The sequence below is a fragment of the Notothenia rossii genome, assembly GCF_949606895.1.
Source record: "Notothenia rossii genome assembly, chromosome: 10".
Classification (NCBI taxonomy): Eukaryota; Metazoa; Chordata; class Actinopteri; order Perciformes; family Nototheniidae; genus Notothenia; species Notothenia rossii.
Window position 1 is genome coordinate 6,363,028 of NC_136908.1, and position 24,605 is coordinate 6,387,632.

At 39.0% G+C, this 24,605-nt stretch overlaps 1 protein-coding gene across 1 annotated transcript in view; it reads right to left on the reverse strand.

The window, feature by feature from the left end:
* The window catches only part of LOC307022195 (complement C3-like), a 48,698-nt gene that overhangs the window by 11,342 nt on the left and 12,751 nt on the right, over positions 1-24,605 (reverse strand). The window contains exons 6-32 of the mRNA XM_079654852.1: positions 18,851-18,933; positions 18,524-18,611; positions 18,232-18,334; positions 17,784-17,904; positions 17,413-17,528; positions 15,735-15,875; positions 15,354-15,453; positions 14,774-14,868; positions 14,454-14,645; positions 14,163-14,318; positions 13,885-14,014; positions 13,038-13,106; positions 12,794-12,920; positions 12,596-12,684; positions 12,369-12,508; positions 11,400-11,612; positions 8,225-8,288; positions 8,020-8,109; positions 7,626-7,832; positions 7,055-7,130; positions 6,800-6,959; positions 6,597-6,692; positions 3,758-3,908; positions 3,266-3,351; positions 2,891-2,968; positions 2,627-2,782; positions 2,121-2,183 (exon numbers count right to left, since the gene is read on the reverse strand). Of these exons, the coding sequence (XP_079510978.1) occupies positions 2,121-2,183; positions 2,627-2,782; positions 2,891-2,968; positions 3,266-3,351; positions 3,758-3,908; positions 6,597-6,692; positions 6,800-6,959; positions 7,055-7,130; positions 7,626-7,832; positions 8,020-8,109; positions 8,225-8,288; positions 11,400-11,612; positions 12,369-12,508; positions 12,596-12,684; positions 12,794-12,920; positions 13,038-13,106; positions 13,885-14,014; positions 14,163-14,318; positions 14,454-14,645; positions 14,774-14,868; positions 15,354-15,453; positions 15,735-15,875; positions 17,413-17,528; positions 17,784-17,904; positions 18,232-18,334; positions 18,524-18,611; positions 18,851-18,933 (3,190 nt within the window). The remainder of the gene's footprint in view (positions 1-2,120; positions 2,184-2,626; positions 2,783-2,890; positions 2,969-3,265; positions 3,352-3,757; positions 3,909-6,596; positions 6,693-6,799; positions 6,960-7,054; positions 7,131-7,625; positions 7,833-8,019; positions 8,110-8,224; positions 8,289-11,399; positions 11,613-12,368; positions 12,509-12,595; positions 12,685-12,793; positions 12,921-13,037; positions 13,107-13,884; positions 14,015-14,162; positions 14,319-14,453; positions 14,646-14,773; positions 14,869-15,353; positions 15,454-15,734; positions 15,876-17,412; positions 17,529-17,783; positions 17,905-18,231; positions 18,335-18,523; positions 18,612-18,850; positions 18,934-24,605) is intronic.

A 24,605-nucleotide genomic window follows, 5' to 3' on the forward strand; every position in this document is an offset into this window, starting at 1 on the left:
TAACGTTCATGACTTCAGACAACAACAAACCACAGTGAACAATAGTCAAACATGAACGAAGAAGCTGATGAGACCGCTTTGGTTGGCCCCGTGGATAGGACATTTTGTTTTAAAAAACGGACGGATGGAAGCGTCGATAAGAGCACGGTTGTTTGCAAATTATGCAAAAAGGAATTTGCATATCACCGCAGCACATCAAGCCTCAAGTATCACCTCAATGCAAAACATATAGCAGCTAGCGTGGAAGCTAGCGTGGACGTTAGCCCGACTCGGAGTACAAGGACCCACACCCAATTCGCGTTGATCAAACAGTGGCCTATGCAACAGAGAGATTTTATTTTTCATCAGGATATTGGAAGAATAGGAGGGATTGAGGTCAATCACTGGCACTTTTTTATTTTATTTTAAATGGTACACTTTATGTTGAACTACTTATTATGTTGTTGGTGCAACTGGCACTTTATGTTGAACTGTTTATTGTTTTGGCCAAGGTTATTGAGAGAGTTGGACTGAAATGTATTAGATTTTTTAAATCAACTGTTGGTAAATCAACAAAGTCTGTTATGGCCTCTGAAGCAACAGAGAGATGTTTTCTAATAGTCAGGGTTTCCAATGTTCTGAATGTACTTGAAAGTATTGTGTTTTACTTAAAAAACAAAATGTTATAGTTTACAGAAGGTCTACCTACCTATAGGCTACCTGAATCTCTGAAATGTACTATATTCCTAAATATGCTATTGCTACACTTTATGGCCAGTGTACCACCTTGAAAAAAATAAACAATGTTTTGTCGCTTAAGCTTATGTATTCAGTCATTATTCAATGGTATACTAAAATCCATGTGAAAAAAATTGCTTCTCACTGTTCTCAGGTCAAATATTTATATGTGATTAAAAATGAGATTAATTGACCTTTCGCAAAGCCACGCCCCTAAATGCCCGTTGTCCAATCATATTCGATCACGTGCGCGGCTCCCTGTGGAAGTCCGACAAGCTTAGCGTTCAAATTCATTGCGAAAATGGTGAAGCGTTGTGTTTATGGTCTTTGGAAATCGGATAGCAGATATCCCATAAGCTTAGAGGGGGGGGTGATATTTTACCCGTTTCCTAAACCCAAAACCCGAGAGGAGAGATGCCGCCAGTGGATAAAGAAATGCGGCAGGCCCCATGCAAAGCTGAATATGGCGAATATCAACAAACACAAATACGTTTGCTCCAAGGTAAATACGTGCTAACGTAGCTAGCTAGCTAGCAAAGATTACATTCACAAATTAACTAACTAATTTAATTAACTAATTTCACTAACTAACGTTAGCTAAAGTCACACGACTACAGCTGTAAGCTGTGTGCTTATAGGTCGTTTTGACCATGTATATCACTTGATGCATAATAATGTCTGAACAGCTGAGCTCCGTTATTAGTCTACCTGTGGTCAAAGTACAAACAAGAAAGCCAACAGGCAATCATTCATTTATATTTTGCTTTAATCTTTGTAGCATTTTGTTAATGGAAAGCCTACTGCCGACTTCCCTAATCCTGCTGCACAAGTGGGCACCCCGACCCCCACAAAGGAACAACAAGGTGGATGCAGAAAGCCACCAAGGAAACGGTAGTTAACTTTAGACAAACTACAACATTTAATGCCTCTTGTGATTGTATTGTTTTATTCCAAAATAATAATAATAATTCCGTCGAATTCGACATACAGCTCATGTGGTTTTTCACTCTTGCACTGCGACCTGTATGCAAGTGCCTCTATTGATGTTGTGCCTCCCTCTTTTCTAATGTTTATACTGTGGATATAACCCTCCATAGCGTATTGTAGCCCCTTTTGTCGAGACCTGGAGGATATTGCTGCGTTATTGCTCCAAAATGAGTCTGTTAAGGCGACTCCGACGTTACGGAGACCCTCCATTATGGCTTTGTTTAACGCATCTGGCTCTCAGCTTGTCGGACTAGCAACAGTAACCAAGGGGGGGCGTGGCTTTGCGAAAGGTCAATTGCGATTAATTAATTACAAAGCCTGTAATTAATTAGATTAATTTTTTTAATCGAGTCCCGGCCCTAATTATTAACTATTACTAAAACTCAGAGTATAAAATACAAAGATATTTAACTCACTCTCACTGTTGCTTCTCCTGAACCCTTGGCAGTCACTTTCACGTTTTGGTTGATAACATTGATCTGTCAGAGTTTAAATATGAGCACAAACACACACTGTCAAGGATAAGCAGACATTAAAGTATTATACCAATATTATTTGTGTGACGAGATCAACAATCTGTGTTGAAATGTGCAAAATACAAATTAAAACTACTTCGGACCGAAATTGGATAAATCTGGCAAATCTCCAGGGAAGAATTTTGATCCACAAGTGACTTTAGATTTCGTAAATGAAAACAAAATTTAGTTCAAAAGTAAAAAATCTTAGTAATATAGTTACTTTTTTTTTCTTTTCTGTATTTTCAGATCCCTTTTATAGTTCAATATATTTTTGAGAGTTTATAGATTTGTTTTGTATTTGTGGAAGACTACACACAATATTCATGCAGAATTTCAATCTGTTCACACATTACCACTTTAATGAGCCACTGTTTGTGAATTTGTGTGTGTGTGTCTGTGCTTACTTTAGACATCCTTGTGGCATAGTGGTTTTCCCTGTTGAAGTTGTACCTGTAAGGCCTTAACATGCCCGGCAACAAAATGGACACGTTCAGATCATATTCTTGTTCTATAGCACTGGACCAGTACTCGGATATAGCCTGGTACACCATAATGGTGGCCTTTAGTAAAACAAGAGGGAGGTGGGGGGAAAAAATTATCAGAACAAAATAAATGATAATCTAAAACAAGATGGAGGGATAAAGATGGAGAGAGGAGTCTCTTCTTACCTGAGTCGATCCATAGCCTCCGCCAACTCTCTGCTGTTCTTTGAACCATCTCACAACAAGTCTGGCATCTTCAAAAGCCTTTATTCATAGAAGGAAGGTAAATGGTTGAACTTTTCTGTCATTCACTGCACATTGGAATTATAAAAAAACATACAAATATAAAAAAGACAATCAAATAAGTTACTTAACAATTGTAATGCTTAAAATATTGTTTACTTAAGAGTGTAGCATGTCAATTATATTTTGAGGCTGTGACATTACTGAGAGACACATTTCATTGAAAATTGTTTGCAAACCTTTATATTAAAGTAACATGGACTAAATTGTATGTTGTCCGTAGCATGAAAGGAACACACATAAATGCGACATGCTCACCTTGGCCTTGACCAGAGCGAGAAGAGCGTAAGCCGTAGCCTCCAGTGTGTAGACACGTCCATGAGGCATCGGCCAGTGGTTCAACTCTAAGGACGACACACAAATATCTTCCTTATTACGTTGCTATACATGCATCTATTTACTTATACATCCAGGATATCTAATTTTAGAAAATAATGTATAATTAAAATACGTAAGGAAATATTCAAATGTGCTAACTAATCCCCATACATATATCTGTTATTCAAAAAGTGTTACCAATATTTGTTGTGAGCAGGACACCGTATGGCTGGAAGAATATTTATGTCAATTACAGACTTTTCGTTTCTAAATGAGTTCAAACATTTGACATTTCTCTACTGAGCAAAAATTATCCCATAATACCAATGTGTTGGTCAGGCTCTTAGTAGTTGTGGATGAGAAATCGTTTGAATCTAATCACCAAAACATAGACTATGTTTCCAAATAACAATTTAAGAATATTAACAGCACCTGGGGAAGCAAACTTGTAGAGAATCTCGCGGTTCATTTTGTATTCATTGGCCATGGCATATGATGTCATGGCAACAGCATATGGGTTGGTGAGGCTGGGCAGACGCCTTTCCAGATAGGCCACCGCTTTGTCGATACTGCGGGGTAGATTCTGTACAAAAAGTGAGGGAGGAAAGAGAATAAGGTGAGAACAGTCAGATAGACATTTTTAGGCAACCAAAATAAAAAAAATACTATAAGTGAGACCTGGTAAGCCCAAACGTGTAGTTCGGGTGAACTGGGAAGGTCTGGAGGAGGCCCAAGTTCAGGAGGCCTTCAACTCACACCTCCGGCGGAGCTTTTCGGGCATTCCTGTGGAGGTTGGGGACATTGAACCAGAGTTGTCGGTGTTCAAAGCCTCTATTGCCGAAGCCGCGGCGGGGAGCTGTGGTCTCAAGGTCCTAGGTGCCTCAAGGGGCGGTAACCCTCGAACCTCCTGGTGGACACCGGTGGTCAGGGAAGCTGTCCGACCGACAGGCCCGAAGGGCAGCAGCCTCAGCCGTGGCCGAGGCAAAGCAGCGGGTGTGGGAGAAGTTTGGAGAAGACATGGAAAAAGACTTTCGGGCGGCACCAAAGTTGTTCTGGAAAACTGTCCGACACCTCAGGAGGGGGAAGCAGGGAACCATCCAAGCTGTGTACAGTAAGGATGGGACGTTGTTGACCTCAACTGATGGAGTGTTAGGGCGTTGGAAGGAGCACTTTGAGGAACTCCTGAACCCGACAACTCCGCCCTCTATGTTAGAGGCAGAGCTGGAGTATGACGGGGGATTGACACCAATCTCCCGGGAGGAGGTCACTGAGGTCGTCAAACAACTTCACAGTGGCAAAGCCCCGGGGGTGGATGAGATCCGCCCAGAAATGCTGAAGGCTCTGGGTGTTGAGGGACTGTCATGGTTGACACGTCTCATCAACGTTGCGTGGAAGTCGGAAACAGTACCGAAGGAGTGGCAGACCGGGGTGGTGGTTCCCCTTTTTAAAAGGGGGATCAGAGGGTGTGTGCCAATTACAGAGGCATCACACTACTCAGCCTCCCCGGGAAAGTTTACTCTAAGGTACTCGAAAGGAGGGTCAGGCCGATTGTCGAACCTCAGATTGAGGAGGAACAATGCGGATTCCGTCCTGGTCGTGGAACGACGGATCAGCTTTTTACTCTCGCAATGATCCTGGATCCTCATCCAGTCTACATGTGTTTTGTAGACTTGGAGAAGGCGTATGACCGGGTTCCCAGGGAGTCACTGTGGGAGGTGCTGCGGGAGTATGGGGTGAGGGGGTCTCTACTCAGGGCCATCCGATCTCTGTACTCCCAAAGCAAGAGCTGTGTCCGGGTCCTCGGCAGTAAGTCGGACCCATTTCAGGTGAGGGTTGGCCTCCGCCAGGGCTGCGCTTTGTCACCAATCCTGTTTGTAATATACATGGATCGGATTTCGAGGCGTAGTCGTGGGGGAGGGGGTCTGCAGTTCGGTGGACTAAGGATTGCACCACTGCTTTTTGCAGATGAGGTGGTTCTGATGGCTTCATCGGTCTGCGACCTTCAGCACTCACTGGATCGGTTCGCAACCGAGTGTGAAGCGGCTGGGATGAGGATAAGCACCTCCAAATCTGAGGCCATGGTTCTCAGCAGGAAACCGATGGACTGTCCACTCCAAGTAGGGAATGAGTCCTTACCCCAAGTGAAGGAGTTCATGTATCTCGGGGTCTTGTTCTCGAGTGAGGGAACAATGGAGCGTGAGATGGGTCGGAGAATCGGAGCAGCGGGAGCGGTACTGCAGTCTCTTTACCGCACCGAAAAGGGAGCTGAGCCAGAAGGCAAAGCTCTCTGTCTACCGCGCCATTTTCGTTCCTACCCTCACCTATGGTCATGAAGGATGGGTCATGACCGAAAGAACGAGATTGCGGGTACAAGCGGCCGAGATGGGTTTTCTCCGCAGGGTGGCTGGTGTCTCCCTTAGGGATAAGGTGAGAAGTTCGGTCATCCGGGAGGGACTCGGAGTTGAACCGCTCCTCCTTCGCGTCGAAAGGAGCCAGTTGAGGTGGTTCGGGCACCTAGTTAGGATGCCACATGGGCGCCTCCCTAGGGAGGTGTTCCAGGCACGTCCAGCTGGGAAGAGACCAAGGGGTAGACCTAGAACCAGATGGAGGGTTTATATCTCTTCGCTGGCCTGGGAGCGCCTTGGGACCCCCCAGTCAGAGCTGGTTGATGTGGCCAGGGAAAAGAACGTTTGGGGCTCTCTGCTGGAACTGCTACCTCCGCGACCCGACCACGGATAAGCGGGAGAAGATGGATGGATGGACTATAAGTGAGTCTAAAACGAAAACATAGACAACATCCTAACCGGATAACACTATTTTAGCTACTATTCAATCTCATGGTAGCCTCACCATAAAGCATACGCTGATTAATCGTCTATTTTACTCTAAATAGGACCATCATTTAAAAAATGAACATCATGCTTCAATAAAGAAGACTCAAATCTAGCGATTGCGACCATAACCTAATTTGGAAAATCTTTACTGAATACAAAATCAAGTGGAGTCGCCCCCTGCTGGATATTAGATGCAGCTTTAAGGCATATCTGGATTGGCTTCACTTTTTAGACCCGGAGCATGCTGCTTGGACAGGAGCAGCAACAGGGCTGGCTGTAAAACAGAGCTTTACAGCTTTGCAGATGTGAGATGCTTCCCAGTGGTTTAGTGGTTCAGAAAGCTTTATTTCTCACATCCTCTGCAAGGAGACGGTAAATACAGAAATGAAACAGATGAGGGAAAAAGAGAAAACATTGTATGGAGGTAAAGTACTCACAGCAACACTGGCAGCACATAGCATTCGTGACTCCTGCATAGCAATGAGGCAGAAGGCCGTCATGGAGGCATCTGAATCTGCGCCACGCACATCACCCTAAACACACACACACACTTATTTATTTTTCGAATAAGGGTCGATAATATCCATATTTTTGTAGCACATAGTTGAAAAACAGATTTCTATTAAACCAGTGAACGCACCATCATCTCTCCATGGATCACTGTTCCAACTTCTCTAAATAAGCCATCAGGTCGCTGTGCGTTGATAATCAGAAACTTGATGGCCTCACAGATGTGTTGGCTTTGCACTGCCCCCAGATTGTTTGTCATGGCAAACACCTTGGCAACATAGGCCGTCAACCTTAGAGGAGAGAAGAAGGTTTAATAGTTTAGTTTTATTCATACGTGACATATACAGTATCATTGTGTGAGTTTAGGGATGTTTGAATGCCTCACCAGGTGCTACTTGGGCGTTGTGAAAACGCAGTAAAAGACCCATCATTTTTCCGGTGGACAAGCTCTTGGTTGTATCCTGTACACAAACAAATACACACAACCATTTTTAAAAGTGCCATTCATTGCTCGACTGAATCTTATTGGTTAGAAGCCAGTTTAAGGGAGACCTGATCTTTTTCAGTCATTAGAGCTTCTTTCAAAGATTCTGCTGGCATAGGCTTTTAAAAAGGGAAACCCAAATGAGGGCTGTACAGGGGTGGTGTGGATTGATTTTCTTTTTCAAACCTCTTCTACAATGTCAGACAATTCAAAATCACACTCACAGTGGCATTAATAAGATTGTGCTATCTGTACTAAAAATACATAAGATAAGATAAGACTTTATTTATCCCGAAGGAAATTGTTGTGCCAGAGTAACAAAATACAATAAACACAATAAACACAGCAGCAAAACTGTACACTAAAAGTGCAGCATAAAGAGCAATTAAACATCTACAGACATCATGAAACATAGAAACATAGAAACATAGAAACATAGATGGTCACACAATCAATGCATCAGTGACCCTACCAGTCTTGATGTGTTGGAGTGCTTCATTACGTTTCTCAAAGCCCACAGTTTCCCACTGGTTGGTTTTGTCTAAATATGCGGCTGCAATGACAGGTAGGGTCATGCTCATCATGTTCTGCTCTCCATTGCCAGAGGGCTGTTTGATGAGAGTACCCATAGAGTTCCCGCTAACAGGATTCTCCAAGAGGGCAGAAACTTGTTCTCTCCCTGAATGAACACAGACAGACAGAAAAGAAACACAAAACGTTATAAATTAACAAGAAGAAACCACGAAGCAAGATAGATAGATCGATAGATATTTCCCAATAAGAACAATACAAATGTATACCAATTGTATATATCGTTTCCATTGTACATATCACATATCAATCCCCTATATGGCATTATGTCCCACCTGTCACAGAGATCTGTGTGATTGTTGGTGTGTTTGGAACCAAATCTGTCATGGCAATTCCACTGTTGAGAATTTCTTCTTGTTCACCATCTAAAGGGAGAAACAGTGGGCAAGTTGCAGCATCAATTAGCAAAAGATAAAAACATAATGTTGATACACCACTATACTATATAATGCAGCCATGTCATTCTTCAAGGTAACTCACCTACACCTTTATTAGTGGGGTCTAGAATTACAATCTTAGGATCTTTTACTAGTACACCTTCAGGCTGGAAAAACAACAGTTAGGACAAACATTAGAAATCACAATAATTTGCATAACTTTTTGAGTAATCCTCTTTGCTGTTGTTTAACAAAGTCAAATATGGTCCAAATTTAAATAAGATATTAATATTCAATAAGATGCATTTCATAAACATGACAGTTTACCAAAACTGACTTTACCAGACTATTTCTCTCATACCCGTAACTGTAGCTTTGTCACGTTATTAAACTGATTGTATTCAAACTGAGGTTTTTAAATGATTTGTAAACGGCTTGTTGCTTGAAACTAAAAGTAGTTACAAGAATATTGCATCCATAATGTAACACTCGGATAAGTTCTATTTTTTCAGCTTGAACATTGTACTGCAATAAGAGAACGATTCCACATGGTGTAGGAAAAAAACCAAGACATGTGGTCTTTTTCCAGCCCACTCTCTTCAGTCTGCGTACAAATGACACAACTTTACACATTGGAAATGCGTGCAATAGATACTCAGAAGTCCGATTTTCCGTGCATATGATACGCTAACCATTCCCATTGAGTTCTGAGGCCGAGTTTTGTGTGCATATGATACGACACGTTTTGTCCGGTCGGGTCTTGGTGGACCGGAAGATGTGTGGTTCATAAAAACATGTTCTTACCGGTTCTTACTCAATATGTATCCACAATTATTGTTTTTATTTTAAATCGTATAATGTCAGACTTTTTTTTGCCGTCTGTGAGTGAAAGAAATGGGGCTCAGAGCCTCAGAATAATGACATCTGTATTTTTTTAAAATCTTTTTTTCCTTCTAATTCGTTATTATTTTCTTAATAACTCACTGTTATTTACTCAACAATATCACACAATTATCCTTGTTTTTATTCTCTGGCTTTTTAGCCGTTCCTCAGGAACTGAATTTCAAAATAAAATCACCGTAAACAGACGTAGGCCTATAAGTGACATTTCGAGCATCATCGTGATACCCACTGAACTGATTACCCAAGCTAGAAGCTCGGTGATTGGATTGTTTAGCCGCAATGCATGTTGGGATATGGTGTTAATGTGATATGAAATCCGAAAAACATTTAAAAAAAGAAAATAATACTTTATTCCGAATGTGCTTGCTTTTCTCTTTGGAAGTCATCACATAACGGCATTGTAATACACAGTTCAGTTCGGCTGCGTTAAATATTACACATCTGCCTTAGTTCTTTATTTATAGAGCCCTGATGAGAAGACTCCTAGACAAACAGGAAGAACAGCCACGGAAACTGAATATGTGACGTGGATCATAAATATATCAGCAATTAAACAACATCTTCCATTTCTTTTCACACAATACGTCTCCTTGCAGTATCAACACTAATTCGGCTGACTTTTATATTTGATCCAATTGGTAGATAGGTTATATTTACACCATAACGGTGCACGGTGTGGTAATAGGCTATGATCTTCAAAACAAAATACATGGCCGACCTTCGTTTTATTCTCGGTGCAAAAGGCCTATTTTAAGGTCAGTTTGGCCATTAAAATGCGTTTTGATGTCATTTGATGCGAGAAATATGAGTTTTTATTTCAGATTATGTGTGCAGTGGATGCACATGATCTTTAGTTTGCTAGTTATTACTAAGAGTACTTCAGGAAATTGGGTACATACAACGTGTTCATTGTTACCAAGGTGGTTGCTAGGGATGCTGCTATCGATATTATTTCTGTTATGTTGTGTAACTGTTTAATGGTGTTATCTTTATTGCTACCCCGCCAATTTATAGTGTTGGTCCACAGCGCAAACGTATTCGTTTAGCAAAATCCGCATCTAAAATTGTGGCATAGATACGTTATTTTCCCCTGTGCAATTCTCCAACCCAGTCTCACATCCAACATTTCACATCACATCGTCATAAGCAATACCGGAAACAGACGTAGGCAAGATCCTCAGCTCGGTGATTGGATGGTTTAGTAATGCACGTTGGGAGATGGTGTTTATGCGAAGTGAAATTCGAAAACATTTTTAAAAATAAAATAATACTTTATTCCGAGTGTGCTTGCTTTTCTCTTTGAAAGTCATCACATAACGGCATTGTAATACACGGTTTGGCTGCATTAAATATTACATATCTGCCGTAGTTCTCTATTTATAGAGCCCTGATGAGAAGACTTCTAGACAAACAGGAAGAACTGCCGCCAACACTGAAAACGTGACGTGGATCATAAATATATCAGCAATTAAACAACATCTTACGTTTCTTTTCACACAATACATCTGACTTTTATATTTGATCCAATTGGTAGATAGGCTGTATTTACACCATAACGGTGCACAGCTGATATAAAGGGACACCTGGTGGTTAAAGCACGTTATTGAATTTTATTATTTTTATTATTAGATATTAATAGGATCCCTATAAAGTATATTCATTACTCGTTATTCTCTACTAATAGTTAATTAAATACTGTATATAATGACTATTTTGCACATCCCGTTCAAGATTTCAAGATTTTCTAAGGTTTATTGACATATCAAATTCACAAACGGTGTACTTATGCAATGAATTAAAAACTTGGGTCGCAGGTTCCTCAACAGTGCATTACAAGACATCTATCAATATGTGTGTATACCTACAGCAATGTTAACTATGTTGAAGCACTTATTTTAACTGATATTATACATAGTATTATACTCTTATAAGATGTATGTAGATAGTATAAGAAAATTGCAGAATATGATTAATGGTGGAGGTATACACACATATTGATAGATGTCTTGTTCACTGTTGAGGAAGCTGTGACCCAAGTTTTTTACTTCAACATAGTTCAGGTGTAACTAAAAGTCAGACATTATACAATTTAAAATAAAAACAACAATCGTGGCTTGGTATCGAGTAAGAACATGTTTTTATGAACCACACAGCTTCCGGTCTACCAAGACCCGACCGGACAAAAATAAGTGGTGCAGGCACGAAACGTGGCGTATCATATGCACGCAAAACTCGACCTCAGATCTCAGAGGGAATGGTTAGCATATCATATGCACGCAAAATCGGACTTCTGCGTATCTATTGCAGGCATTTCCAATGTGTAAAGTCGTGTCATTTGTACGCAGACTGAAGAGAGTGGGTTGTCTTTTTCTTACCACCACCCGCAGAATCTTCATAATTCCATCCTTTAGTAACGAAGCGTTAACAGCAGCTTTGACCTCAATGAGGAATTCTCCTTCTTTTATGGGAATGATGATGAAGGGCACAGATCGTGTAGTTTGAGCCCCTATTCGGACCTCCTGGCGATACTTTCCACGCTTTGAAGCCGAACTGCACACATAATCCTCCTCAATCAGATCAACCCGCACCTTGAGAACAGGACAAAGATGGACTGGAGATTGTGAAGTTGCTCAAAGATAAAGACTATTATTGAGGATATAATAGGATTACATCAGTTTTATTTTGGGTCAGCTAACGATAATGCATACTTGATTTTAATTAACATTTGATGATTTACACAGTTTTCTACAGGATAATCTGATCTGGGTAATAAAAGGCACACTGTAAATATTGCAGTAAGGTTTCCCGCTGCTGAGGTGAACCGCATCTATTGTTTTTCCATCCCAGTTCAGACAACGATGCCCCGCCTCCCACACGGTATCCAGTTCTCTTTATTCATCCATGAATTAGATTTGACCATGTCCACCTCCACATGAAAGAAGCATTGACGCAGCATCAGAGCTTCACCTGGGGGATTTTCATCCCACGAAAAATGAATTTGACGGCCCCTATCGTTGTTTTCCCAAGCTACATCATTGTATTACTAGAGTATTGTTTAGATGGGGAGGGTGTCATTATCTTTTTACATCCATGACGCAATCGTAGGGTGCTATGTCAAACTTTCGTCATGCAGGTAGGGGTAATAATTCAATCTAAAATGGGTTGGAAAACAATAGGTGCAGGCCAACCACCATGTGAGCAGGTATTACACTTATCAAAGTCTAGAGTAGGAAGGTCATTCACTCTCTTTTTTGATACAGTATGTCAGTTGAATATTTACTGTTGATTTTGCATTTTAGTCTAATGTTCTCTTGCCTCTTTTACTGTATGTAACACAGACTTACAGTTGCAGGATTGGGGCTGTAGTTGTGCAGAATTGCCTTAACTTCCAGCTGCTCTCCACGGACAGCAGAGTATGGCAGCATGAGATCAATGAAGAATTCCTTCCGGACAATTACCTCTAACGGATCACCAACACAGATTCCTTTCAGATGAGAGGGACAATAAAAAGTGATTACATAGACAAGGTTAGATGACTCAATGAAACAGCTTTCAGTCACTGAATTCTCACCGTGAGTAGTTGAAAGACTAATGCCAGTAAACTGCCAGGTGGTGATTGAATCTGGCAGTGGAAAATTTCTAGTCACTGATGTGGTATCACTGAAACAAAGAATGGTGTTAAATCTTTGAGAGATATGTGTAGGCTTAAATCTTGGTGGTGTCATAATTGAAGTTAGTGATTTTGTTGTGTATATGTCGGTTGACTTACCATGGGTTTTGTCCAGGACGTCCAGGACAAGCAGGAAGTGTGATATCTGACCACAGCCAACTTCCAGGGAACTTGGTGCCACTAAGAATTTCATTGCTGTCAATGTAACTTTTGTCATCCTCCTCACCTAGAGATTTATGGCAATTATGTGTTGGTTTTCCTTTTAAGACCTGAAGGTTTCCCCTCAGACAGAAGATAACAGGAAATTAGGTTATTGCTTTGTATATAGAGTTATGGTTCTTACGTAAGCTAGTTCTGACATCCATGATTGTTGTCTCTCGTTTCCTTCTGCTTGGTGCCGGACATTTCAATTCTGAAATAAGCAACAGAGACCAAATATTTTACAGAACTCAACCATATTTAACCTACTTTAAGCATTGTATAATTGTTATGGAACTTTTAAAATCAGAGGGAGGTGATTTATCTGGTAGGAAACGTGAACAGGGTGTGAGGTCAGCAAATGTGGGATAAGATAGGACTTTATTTATCCCTAAGGAAATTGTTGTGCCAGAGTTATAACAATACAACAAACACAGTAGCATAATAATAAAACTGTACCCTAACAGCGCAGTAAAACCAGCTAATTAAATAACTAAGAAACATAGATGGTCAAATAAATATAAAAAACTATAAAAAACGACATATCATTAAACGTTTCATTTGTGAAATTGTTATTATATAAATGCTTTTTTAGATTACAAGTGCTAAAGGTGGTTTTAAAACTGACTAATAACAAGGACAGTTCAGCTAAAGACACATGTCCTACAAACAAATACCCCAGGAAGTATCTGACAGTTCTAGTTTTTTTATTCCATATTTAAAGTATATGTCATTTTTCTATCATACAATATTTTTTTAGCACTAAAATATTTACAAAGTATGTAAACAGCAACAAACCATTTAGAGAGACCTAAAAAATCTGCATGACCATAAAGGGGAGCAGTAAAAAGATCCTGAACCAAATATGCTCAGCATTTGACTGACGGTGATAAATAAAGGTCTATGTGCTCACCTTTCTTCTTAGAGATTAATTTGTATCCTATTGTAGCCTAAAACTATGTTCAGGGAAGGGGAGAGTAAAGTAGTGTCACCTTGTCTGTAGGGAGTCCCAGAAGCCGTGCTGGACTCAAACAGCAGCCCAGCGTCGTAGAATACACTCATACCGTCCTTCCCTCCACCTGGTGTGCAACCTGTGTCATACTTCTCCACAACATCCCACACCTGAGCATAGTGAAAGTCATTCACACACAAATAAATAAACAAGAGGTAAGAGGTAGACAGATCTGGAAACTCACATTACAATTCTGATATGTCATTAGAAATGTAATCATGCAATGAATGCAAGAAAAATATGATTTAAATAAATTGCCCTTTTCTGTGTGAGGCGGTGCTTGTTGTTAAGGACATAAACGCCTTTGTCCACTGCCACCAGTCCCACTATGGCCCCTGGGTCTCCTGTAACCTTCAGACCAAACACCCTGCGAGGCCCATAGGATGGAGCGGGTCTCGATTTTTCCAGCTTCAGCTAAATGTGAAGGTGAGGTCAATGAATTACACATACAGTTTGGATTTGTTCAACCAGTCGCTTACATTAGAAAATGTCAGATGAATACAGTAATAAATAAATCAGCTTGTGTGTGTTTTGTATTGCGTCTCTCACTGAGCCCACGCAGGAGTCTTTTACATCCACCCAAACAGAGTCTGATACCACTTCATTCCCATTTGTGTGGTAATAGGCTATGATGCGGAACGATGGCAGCATGTCTTTGGTAATGGAAACCATCAGGGAGATCAGTACTTGACCTCCTGTCTTGTATCGGCCTTTTAGCACCAGCTGACCTCTGCTCATGATCTAGAGGGACACAGACTTATATATCAGCACGTATTGCACATGAGCGTGTATACTGCACTACACAACTTGATGGACACAACAATAAGGGTAGTTTAACCTCACATGCACAGATTTCAAACCTCTCTCACCAGGTATGTGATGTCACAGTCATGACTTTCCCGCCTGTTGAGGTGGAGGGTGATTCTCAGGTTATTTCCTAATTCTACATCAACTGAATCCACACCTGCAAATATGACATGTTTTGATTGCAGTATCTCAAGTATTTCTAAAGTAGAGCATTGCAGTACATTTTCTCCCCATAAAACAATGATATTTTACATTTCTTCTGATGGACAGTTATTCTAGGGCAAGAGAGTCGTAGATTAATTTATTATATAAAAGTGAAAAATGTAGGAAGAGCATGTTTTTTCCAGACAAATTATGTTCTAGCTATTTGGCTCAATACCGTCCAAAGCATCCTCAACCTAAACTTTAAATAATTTCTTTAATAATAAAACCAAATCATTTCATACACGCTTCACTCTACTTTCACACCGTAATTTGCCAAACAGCCATAATAAGCGAAAGGCTGATTGGATCTATTTCTAAATTAGCACCTCTATGCAGTTGATTGAGGATCAATTTAGAATCAAACCGTGATTCAAAAAATTAAATGTTACAAATATACCAAAGTGGTATACAAAAAGATTCCCAACCCTGGTCTCTTACTTATGTGGATATAGTTTTTGCTTTTGGTAATATATGGGAGAGCTTTCATGGTGGCTGATGCTTGTCTGCTCAATGAAATATGAGGATTATTCGTCTTTGCCTGAAATTAAAGAAACACATAAGCATACACATGGTTAAATAAATATTACTGAAAAAGACATGAGTCTTTCCTATTCCATCTTTATCATGGCTACGATGAAGATAAGCTTCACCATTTACATACCGCCAATTAAATGTGCAAGAAGCGGAAGTAAAGCAATGAGCTATAAAGAAACAAAAACATCTGCTTGAATTCACCTTAAAAAATGAATTTCAAAAATGTTAAAAGCTTACATTTGAAAAGCGGCCTGTGGTGCCTGTATGAATTTTTAAGAGACTTACAGTGATCGTTAGCTGTGGGTCCCTTGTATTGATTGTTAGCCTTGCCATGCCATTGTTTGCGGTGAAGCCAATCACGGTGCCTGGTTCAACCACAACAGCAACACCTTGTGCCGGAGTGTTGTCAGGATTCACAACTTCGACCTGCCAACACCGACAAAAACAGTTCAACAATCAGAAAGATATTTTACTGTCTTATTAGACCACATCTTATAAAGGTCAAAACTAAGTCCTAATAACTAAACATTATGGCTTAGATTGTTTATGGTGAAACAAAAGCTTAACGGGTACATTTCTCAATTTCTCTGGAATCATAATTAAAATCCATGACAGAAAAATTGCTATGATCTGTTATTTTCATATAATATAGCGAGATAGAAGTAAAGTATAGGTTTCATAATGTAAGAAATTAAAATCAATGTTGAATGACGTAACTTAGTTTAAACATACTCTAATCTTAAATTGGCTCGTGGCTAACGTTGTTGCTAAATGAATGTACAGTTTATTTTGAAAAGCTTTATTGAAAGGCTTCTCCGTAGTCAACAATGACGTCACTTCCGGTTTTACGTTAACAATGATTACAGCCGTTAAAATGCATTAAATAAAAAGTCATGAATGAGTGTGTGAGGAGAAAAGGCATGTGGAGTTATACAATGAACACACAACGTCTAAATCCTCTGATTTACGTCATATCGGACACTGAAGAACATGAGGCGGGAGGACCCCCTTTCGTCAGAGCCGCCATTGAGAGGAGGAGCTAGGGAACAGATACACACAGTCCGTTTCTCAATCACGACGAAACTGGCTTCCAAGCCAATATTTCAAGGATACTACGTCATCGAGTTCCGCCGAAGGACTGTTCCAATCTCCAGCATACTTGGAATTCCACCGAGGCCACGTCCTTGGTTTGGGGGTAATTTCGAGGCTACACATGGGTAGACTTCGCGTCCTTCAAATCCCCACAGTGCTTTGCGCACGGACCAATTTAAAAAACCCTTGCGGAGAATGGCTGAACCCGACGCAGCACAGCACACATTTAAATGTAAGTATGTAGTGGCGTAGAACATGTTTTGGTAAATATGTTACTTTGTTGCATTTGTTATCACCAAAAATGTGTTCCGTGAAAGTAAAGCAAGATCATAATTAGATAGACATCGTGAGGTATTTATTTTCGGTACAGTTTATGTTGAAACCGTTAGAGAGAGTGGCACACTTGTCAGCCTGTTCCATTCTTCTTTGTTTTCCGAAGCCGTGGCTTGGAAGTATATGTGCTTCGTTTCTGAAGGAAGTGACTTTGAAGTATGCGACTACCAAGCCAGTATCCTCGCGATTGAGAAACGGCCACAGAGAAGACAGAGTTTTCTCGCCCTCTCTGCTTCCCCCCACGAACATGGCGCTGTGTTCCTGAATTGCTCTGTTTGTTTCAAAACCACGTTACTTAATCAAAGTACCCATTTCAACCTTTTCGAGACTACATTGTCTCTTATTTAACTTCCTCCTGGACTTGAGAACAACGACCACGTTTCAACAATAACAAAAAAAAATAGTCACTTTTTTCAGCAATGAAACATTTTCTGTGATGGCAGTTCTTAATACATTAGAGATATAGCCATACTTTTGCTTATGTTATTATAATGTACTTTTTTATAGTACTTTATAAAGTTAATGTCAAGTACTTTACCACAACTTCGAAGGTCATTCCTGGTTTAAAATATTTGGGAGTTTTCTTGAAGTGGATGGTGTAAGGTGATTCGACAATCTGAATATTTCTCAACTCTGCCTCCACCATTTCATCACCTGTTAATAGATGCAGAAACAAATCAAATCAAAACAGATTAAAGATTATTTTGTTTATAATGTAATTATATCTTTCAATGTGGTCACTTTCAAGTGGATACATCATCATCAGGTTTATTATAGAGACTCAAGGTCAATTTTTTAAAAGACGTACAACACTCAAATATAAATTGAAAAAACATATCCTATCTTTATATATTTATGTTTTCCAACTCTGTCCGTCTTATTTGGGAATAGTCTTAGTCTCTTTCTTACCGTTCTCCGTTAGCACACTGACAGCTACAAATATGGATTCCGTCACCAGTTCTTCAATGTTTCCGAAGGTCGTTGTGATGTGCTCTCTCCTCAGCGTAACAGCTCCAACACCTCTCTCAATCTAATGTAACATAGTAGTATAGTGTTACAGTGAACGGTTGATCGTACTTTACTGAACTTGTAAATTCTGGGTTTCAACGTAGAAAATGTAATTTCCTGCTGCTAAGGGTCTCTCAATTAAAACATCATCACAATAATGTGTTTTGTCACCACCATTTTTGCCATTGTGATACATTTTCAACACGCTGAATACATAATATCTGTGAATGCAACATATTAAGTGAATTAACTGTCGATCTTGGAGTTGGAGGAAAAATCCTACACATTTTGTGAGTATTAGACTCTTCCAAAACACATGTAAAATACAGTAAGTGTAGAATGTGCTCACCTGCACTCTCTGAAGAGAACTGGGAAAGCTCCTCTTTTGACCATCATGTATGACCCCAAACACAACGTAGGCCATCCCATTCACCTCTTGACCAAACAAATACCTAAATCAAAGAGACGGAATAGTATAAATCAAAACAGAGTTATTTTAAATAAAGTAAAAACAAACGGTAAAATAAACTAAAAGAGCAAGAGCGTCAACCAAAGCTCTAAACAGCAACCTGCATTCATTCCTACAATCAATCCACCAATCAAACAGTCTCTAAAGCCACAAAACAAGAACTTTCTCTTACGTGGCTTTAATGTTGACTGTGAGCTCTTGGTCGTCCACGTAGAAGAAAGAGCTCGTAGGATTCAGTTTAACCTCAATACGGGGAAGCACTGAAAAATGATATTTATGGTTTTACCAATTAAATCCAAGACAAGATATATAGCACCTTTCAACAAAAGGCAAGTCAAGTTCTTTACAAAAATGAAAAACATTAAGAGCATTAAGAAATAGTGTAGCGGAAAACAAAAACAGGATCAAAAAAAGATAATAACACAGGATAACACAGGTATAAAATACATGAATAAGAGTTACAGTGCAGTGTTAGATGTAACTGTAATGGGAGACTCACCATATTCTTTGACCTCAAACTCTGCTTGAAATTTCTGCTGTGGGTTGCTCCAGAACTTTGTGACGATCTTCCACAGTCCGAGACTAAACATAGAAACACACAACGTTTAAATACAAATTTAGAGAAGTGACAACCCAGCTAGACATTTTTGGTTCTAAAAACATTCTGAGAACTTTCTTAAGATGTTTTTGATAACCTTCTTAAGATCTTTTTGATAACATTGTTCGAACATTATGCCCTACGATTCTTAAAAGGTTTTCAGCTGGACGTTTTATTTTGGTTCCCAGAATGTTCTTCTGAAAGGTAGGATAACGTTCTCTAAAAAAAATCCTAAAATGTTTGGTGATAACCTTCTTAAGATGTTTTTGATAACCTTCTTAAGATGTGTTTGATAACATTGTTAGAGCATTATGCCCTACTGTTCTTAGAACGTTTTCAGCGAACGTTTTATTTTGGTTCCCAGAATGTTCTTCTGAAAGGTAGGATAACGTTCTCTAAAAACATTCTTAAAATATTTTGTGATGACATTCTTCAAATGTTTTTGATAACATTGTTCGAACATTATGCCCTACTATTCTTAAAACGTTTTTAAATGGACGTTTTAATTCATTTTTAATCCAAAAATGTTAAGAATGTTTTGAAAGAACGTTATCCTACCTTTCAGAATAACATTCTGGGAACCTAAATAAAACGTCCCTTTGAAAACGTTTTAAGAACGGTAGGGCATAATGTTCTAACAATGTTATCAAAAACATCTTAAGAAGGTTATCAACAAACATTTTAGGAATGTTTTTAGAGAACGTTATCCTACCTTTCAGAAGAACATTCTGGGAACCAAAATAAAACGTCCCGCTGAAAACGTTTTAAGAACGGTAGGGCATAATGCTCTAACAATGTTATCAAACACATCTTAAGAATGTTATCAAAAACATCTTAAGGTTATCACCAAACATTTTAAGAATGTTTTTAGAGAACGTTATCCTACCTTTCAGAAGAACATTCTGGGAACCAAACTAAAATGTCCCGCAGAAAACGTTTTAAGAACAGTAGGGCATAATGTTCTAACAATGTTATCAAAAACATCTTAAGAAGGTTATCAAAAACATCTTAAGAAGGTTATCAAAAACATCTTAAGAACGTTATCAAAAACATCTTAAGAAGGTTATCACCAAACATTTCAAGAATGTTTTTAAAGAACATTATCCTACCTTTCAGAAGAACATTCTGGGAACCATACGGAAAATATGGTGACATCATCTTTTTTTTAAAACATCCTTTTCAAACAAAAGCAACAAGTTTGTTTTTTAAATTGCTCTAGAAATAAATCTGACGTTGACCATGATCGTGTTAATATTTTCCATCACAGGAACGTTTTATAAAAAAAGAATAACATCCTGAAAACATTCAGAATGTTGCTTCGAGAATGTTCTTCATTCGTTATCATGTAACATTGAGGGAACGTTTTATAAAGATCATCTTTAATGTGTTACCCCAACAACGTCCAAAACACATCCTTAGAATGTTGCAGGCAAAATGTTCCACCTTTGTTAACATATCACATTAAAGGAACATTTTATAAAACAGTTTCTGTCATCTCGGGCCTCAATAACATCCTGAAAACATTTTCAGAATTTAGCTTGGAGAATGTTGTTTATTTGTTATCATTTAACATTGAGGGAACATTTTATAAAGAACATCTTTAATGTGTTTAATTGTATTGTGCAGTTAAAACGTTATGTCTTAGTTAACCTTAAACCTTATAGGAACATTATTTGAAATAATAAACATCCTAAAAAAGTTACACGAACATCAGATTAAAACGTATCTTTAAAACATTATTAGAATGAAAATGAAATATATAAAAATGTGCTGCTGAAAATAATTATTTGTGCCCTACAGAGAGCAGTCACCACAGAAATACTTTAAAGGTCTAAAATGAAACGTGTTCAGGTTAGTACCGTAGTAGGAAGTAAAAGTATTGTGTATTTTTCCGCGAATTCGTTTGACTGTACAGTTCATAGGGAAAAAATGTTGGCCTATTTCTGTTGAATCTGTCCATTTACAATTACAGTTACGTTTGGATTGTAATAGATAAAGAAATTAATCAATTAACTATTGTGAGATGAAAATATAATGACTACAAGAAGACTGTGCTATCAATCCTTAATCATTTCAGCCAGAAAGTAAATGTGCTACTTTAGTACATTCAGATGTGAAATGTAAAAGTTTAAATTGCATGATCTCTATAGTAGATTTAGCATTCAAAGCAAAGATGGCCCTTTTTGCAATCTAGTTTATCCTGTTAGTCTGTCTCATCATGTAGGCACATTATGTATAATTTGAAATCCAAACTTGTTGGTTTATCAGTATTTATATATATACTTTTTTCATTCGTAACTTTCATAATTCCAGAGATACATCCCATAATTCATCACATTTTTACCATGGAAGTCAATGGAGAAATTCTTCAGACTTCAACAAATCTTCATGCGACTTCAACTGCTTACTGTTCATCCATACTTTCATTCAGAAACCTCATTCCAACTTTAAAATATTACACATCTTTCTGACATTATTCGTGTAACACAACTTTTAAATCTGATTCTTACTTTTAGAGATATTAAACATTGTTCAGACCTTGTTAAAGAGGTTTTCTTCAGATTTTAACATTAACTAGAGTGCATGATGTCACAGCTACTGTAGAGTGGAGGAAATCTTGAAATTTGCCTTCATATATTTTTTTTAAACTGCCATAATTCACAAACCCTACATTCCTGAGACATCATTTTTCATGACAAATGTAGGAAAACATCTCGTAGCTTGAAAAATGACAAATAATTAAGCAAAAAATAATTAAACAAAATGCCTCTTGAGGGCATTAAGTGACAAAAACTTTCAACATGCCTCCATTAAAGCCCATGGTAATTTCAGGCTGATATTTCCTCACGGTAGCAGCCGCACACCTTTAGTTAAACAGCCAAAAATTACACTTCAGATACTCAACTTCCTTGAGATGCTTCACGTTTTGAAATTTCACAGATATCTGTTACGGTTCTTCCACAAAACGTTCACATGTAAGAGGTTTATCTCTCATTCAGAACAATGGAAACCTCTGATCTCTGGACGCCTCGTTAGCTCAACTATAAACAGCTGTGCCATGGAACACGATGATGTCATCACTCCAACTGACATGCTCAGAGCAGCAGACTTCAGATAAAGGTTAACGGTCCTGCCCTCAACAGCTCTACGTCAATTATGGGGTGTCATCATCATATGCCGAAGAGAGAGAGAAGAGAGAGAGAAGGGAGAGAGGGTGATCAAGAGAAGAGAGAGAGTAATGTAACCTCCTCATGTATTGTATAACTCCTATGAAAATGTTCAAAAAGTGCTCAAACTTCACATGTGTGCTAACAGTCCAGCCATGAAGACATCTACGGGACAGTTTTGAGATTTCTTCAAATGCCGTTACCATGGCAACACAATGCTCGCCTTGAAACACGGTTCTCTCATAACTTCAGTGAAAATACTCCAAACAGCCCAAAACTTCACAGGTTTGGTAACAATGCAGCCATCAATGCATCTAAGCTTATTATGTTTATGTTTATTAAAGATCCCCAGTAGCTTTTGCTCTCGACAAAAGCTACTCTTCCTGGGGTCCGACACTTAAAACAATACAACAATAATACAGCAACATTTAGGACATAAGTCCTGACATCATTAACAACATCACCAATATCATCAACAACATGCGATCAAATTAAATTAGGGTTCTCAGCTCACAAGGGTACATGGTCATTAGTAGATGGCCCTTCAATCTCTTCTTGAAAGAGGCTCTGGACTCTATGTCAGCAAGGTAGTTTGGCAAAGAGTTCCATTCCTTTATAGCTCTATAAGACACAGAAGATTTCAGAAGATGTGTCCTGGGTTTAGGTGCCAGTAGATGGCCTGATGTAGCTTGTCTAGTCTTATGGTCATGCTCGTCTCTTGTGTAAACTATTTGATCATAAAAATACAGTGGTCTTTTGCTAAATTGTAATTTTTTTAGAAAAGTGATAACACGAGATTGCAGACATTTCTCAACCGGAAGCCATGATAGGTTTCTATGCATAACTCCAATATGAGTGCGCTTCGAACAGTGGAGAGCTAATCTGGCAGTCTTGTTTTGAGCTATTTGTAATTTCTGTAAATATGTTTTTGCTGCTGATGACCATATGACCGGACAGTACTCAAGATGTGACAAAACCAGAGACTGAATGACTTGTTTCAAAGTGGTTGGTGTTACATACTTTGTAAATTTTCTCGCCACAGCTATGCTCCTTCCCATTTTAGTTACGATACTGTCAATTTGCTTTGTCGACCGTAAACCAGAATCAAGAACAATGCCAAGCAATTTAGTCTCGTTTGCCTGTTCCACTGGCTGACCAGCCAGTGTCAGGCTTAATTGAGGATTGCTGCTTAACATATGTCTGGATCCGAACACCATTGCTTTTGTTTTTGCAATGTTGAGTACCAGTTTGTTATTGTTGACCCAGTCTGCTATGGCTTTAATCTCTATTTTAAGTAGATAATAATAGAAATAATAATAATAATAATAATAGATTTAATTTGTTAGCGCTTTTACAGGTGCTCAAAGATGCTTTACAGATAATAGTGAAGAGAAAAGAAAAGAGAAGAAAGGAACAACAAATACATATATAGTTAAAGTTAAAGTCAAATAATACAAAAACAATCACACATTAAAAGCCAGATTGAAGAGGTGAGCTTTTGTGAGTTTTTTGAAGGTGGTGACGTCGGTGCAGTCTCTGATGGGTTGTGGGAGTGAGTTCCAGAGGGAGGGGGCAGCGACGGAGATAGTTTAACTCACTGCATGTTGATGCTGTACTGTACATTGCGGAATCATCAGCATACATTATTACACTGGACTTATTTAATACGTAAGGAAGGTCATTTGTGAATATAGAATACAACAAAGGCCCAAGCGAACTCCCCTATGGGACCCCACACTGCAACACCTTACTTTCAGAAAAGCTCTCATTGAAAAACACTCGCTGCCTTCTCCTAGTCAGGTAGCTCTCCATCCAACACATAGCAACAGAACCAAAGCCATAGCAACAGAACCAAAGCCATAGCAACAGAACCAAAGCCATAGCATTTGAGTTTATTCAGCAGCAGACTGTGATCGATTACATCGAAAGCTGTGCTAAAGTCTAACATCTCAGCTCCTACAAGCCTCCTATCATCCATGCTCTTTAACCAGTCGTCGGTCATTTGTGCAAGTGCTGTACTTGTAGAGTGACCATCTCTACAGGCATGTTGGTAGTTCGTTGTCAGATTGTTACTTGAAAAGCAGTATTGAATTTGGGTGTATACTATTTTTTCTATGAATTTACTTAACACTGGGCGGAGACTTATAGGTCGACTATTGGAACCAGCAAAGGATTTTCTTTTATCCTTGGGTAATGGGATAACCTTGGCTTCCTTCCAGATCTCGGGGTACAACACGCCTTGCTCTAAACTTTTATAAAAAATGTGACTCAATGGTTGGATATGTATTTGACCGTCATTTTGCGCAGTTTACCATCCAAGTTGTCAATCCCAGGAGATGTATCATCGGACAGATGTAAAAGCATATTTTCAACATATTCTTCTGTAACATTGTGGAATTCAAACATGCACTGCTTTTCCCTCATGATACGATCTTTAATGATGTGATGTGACACTGTGTCCTCGACTGCACCCATGGCATTCCTCAGCT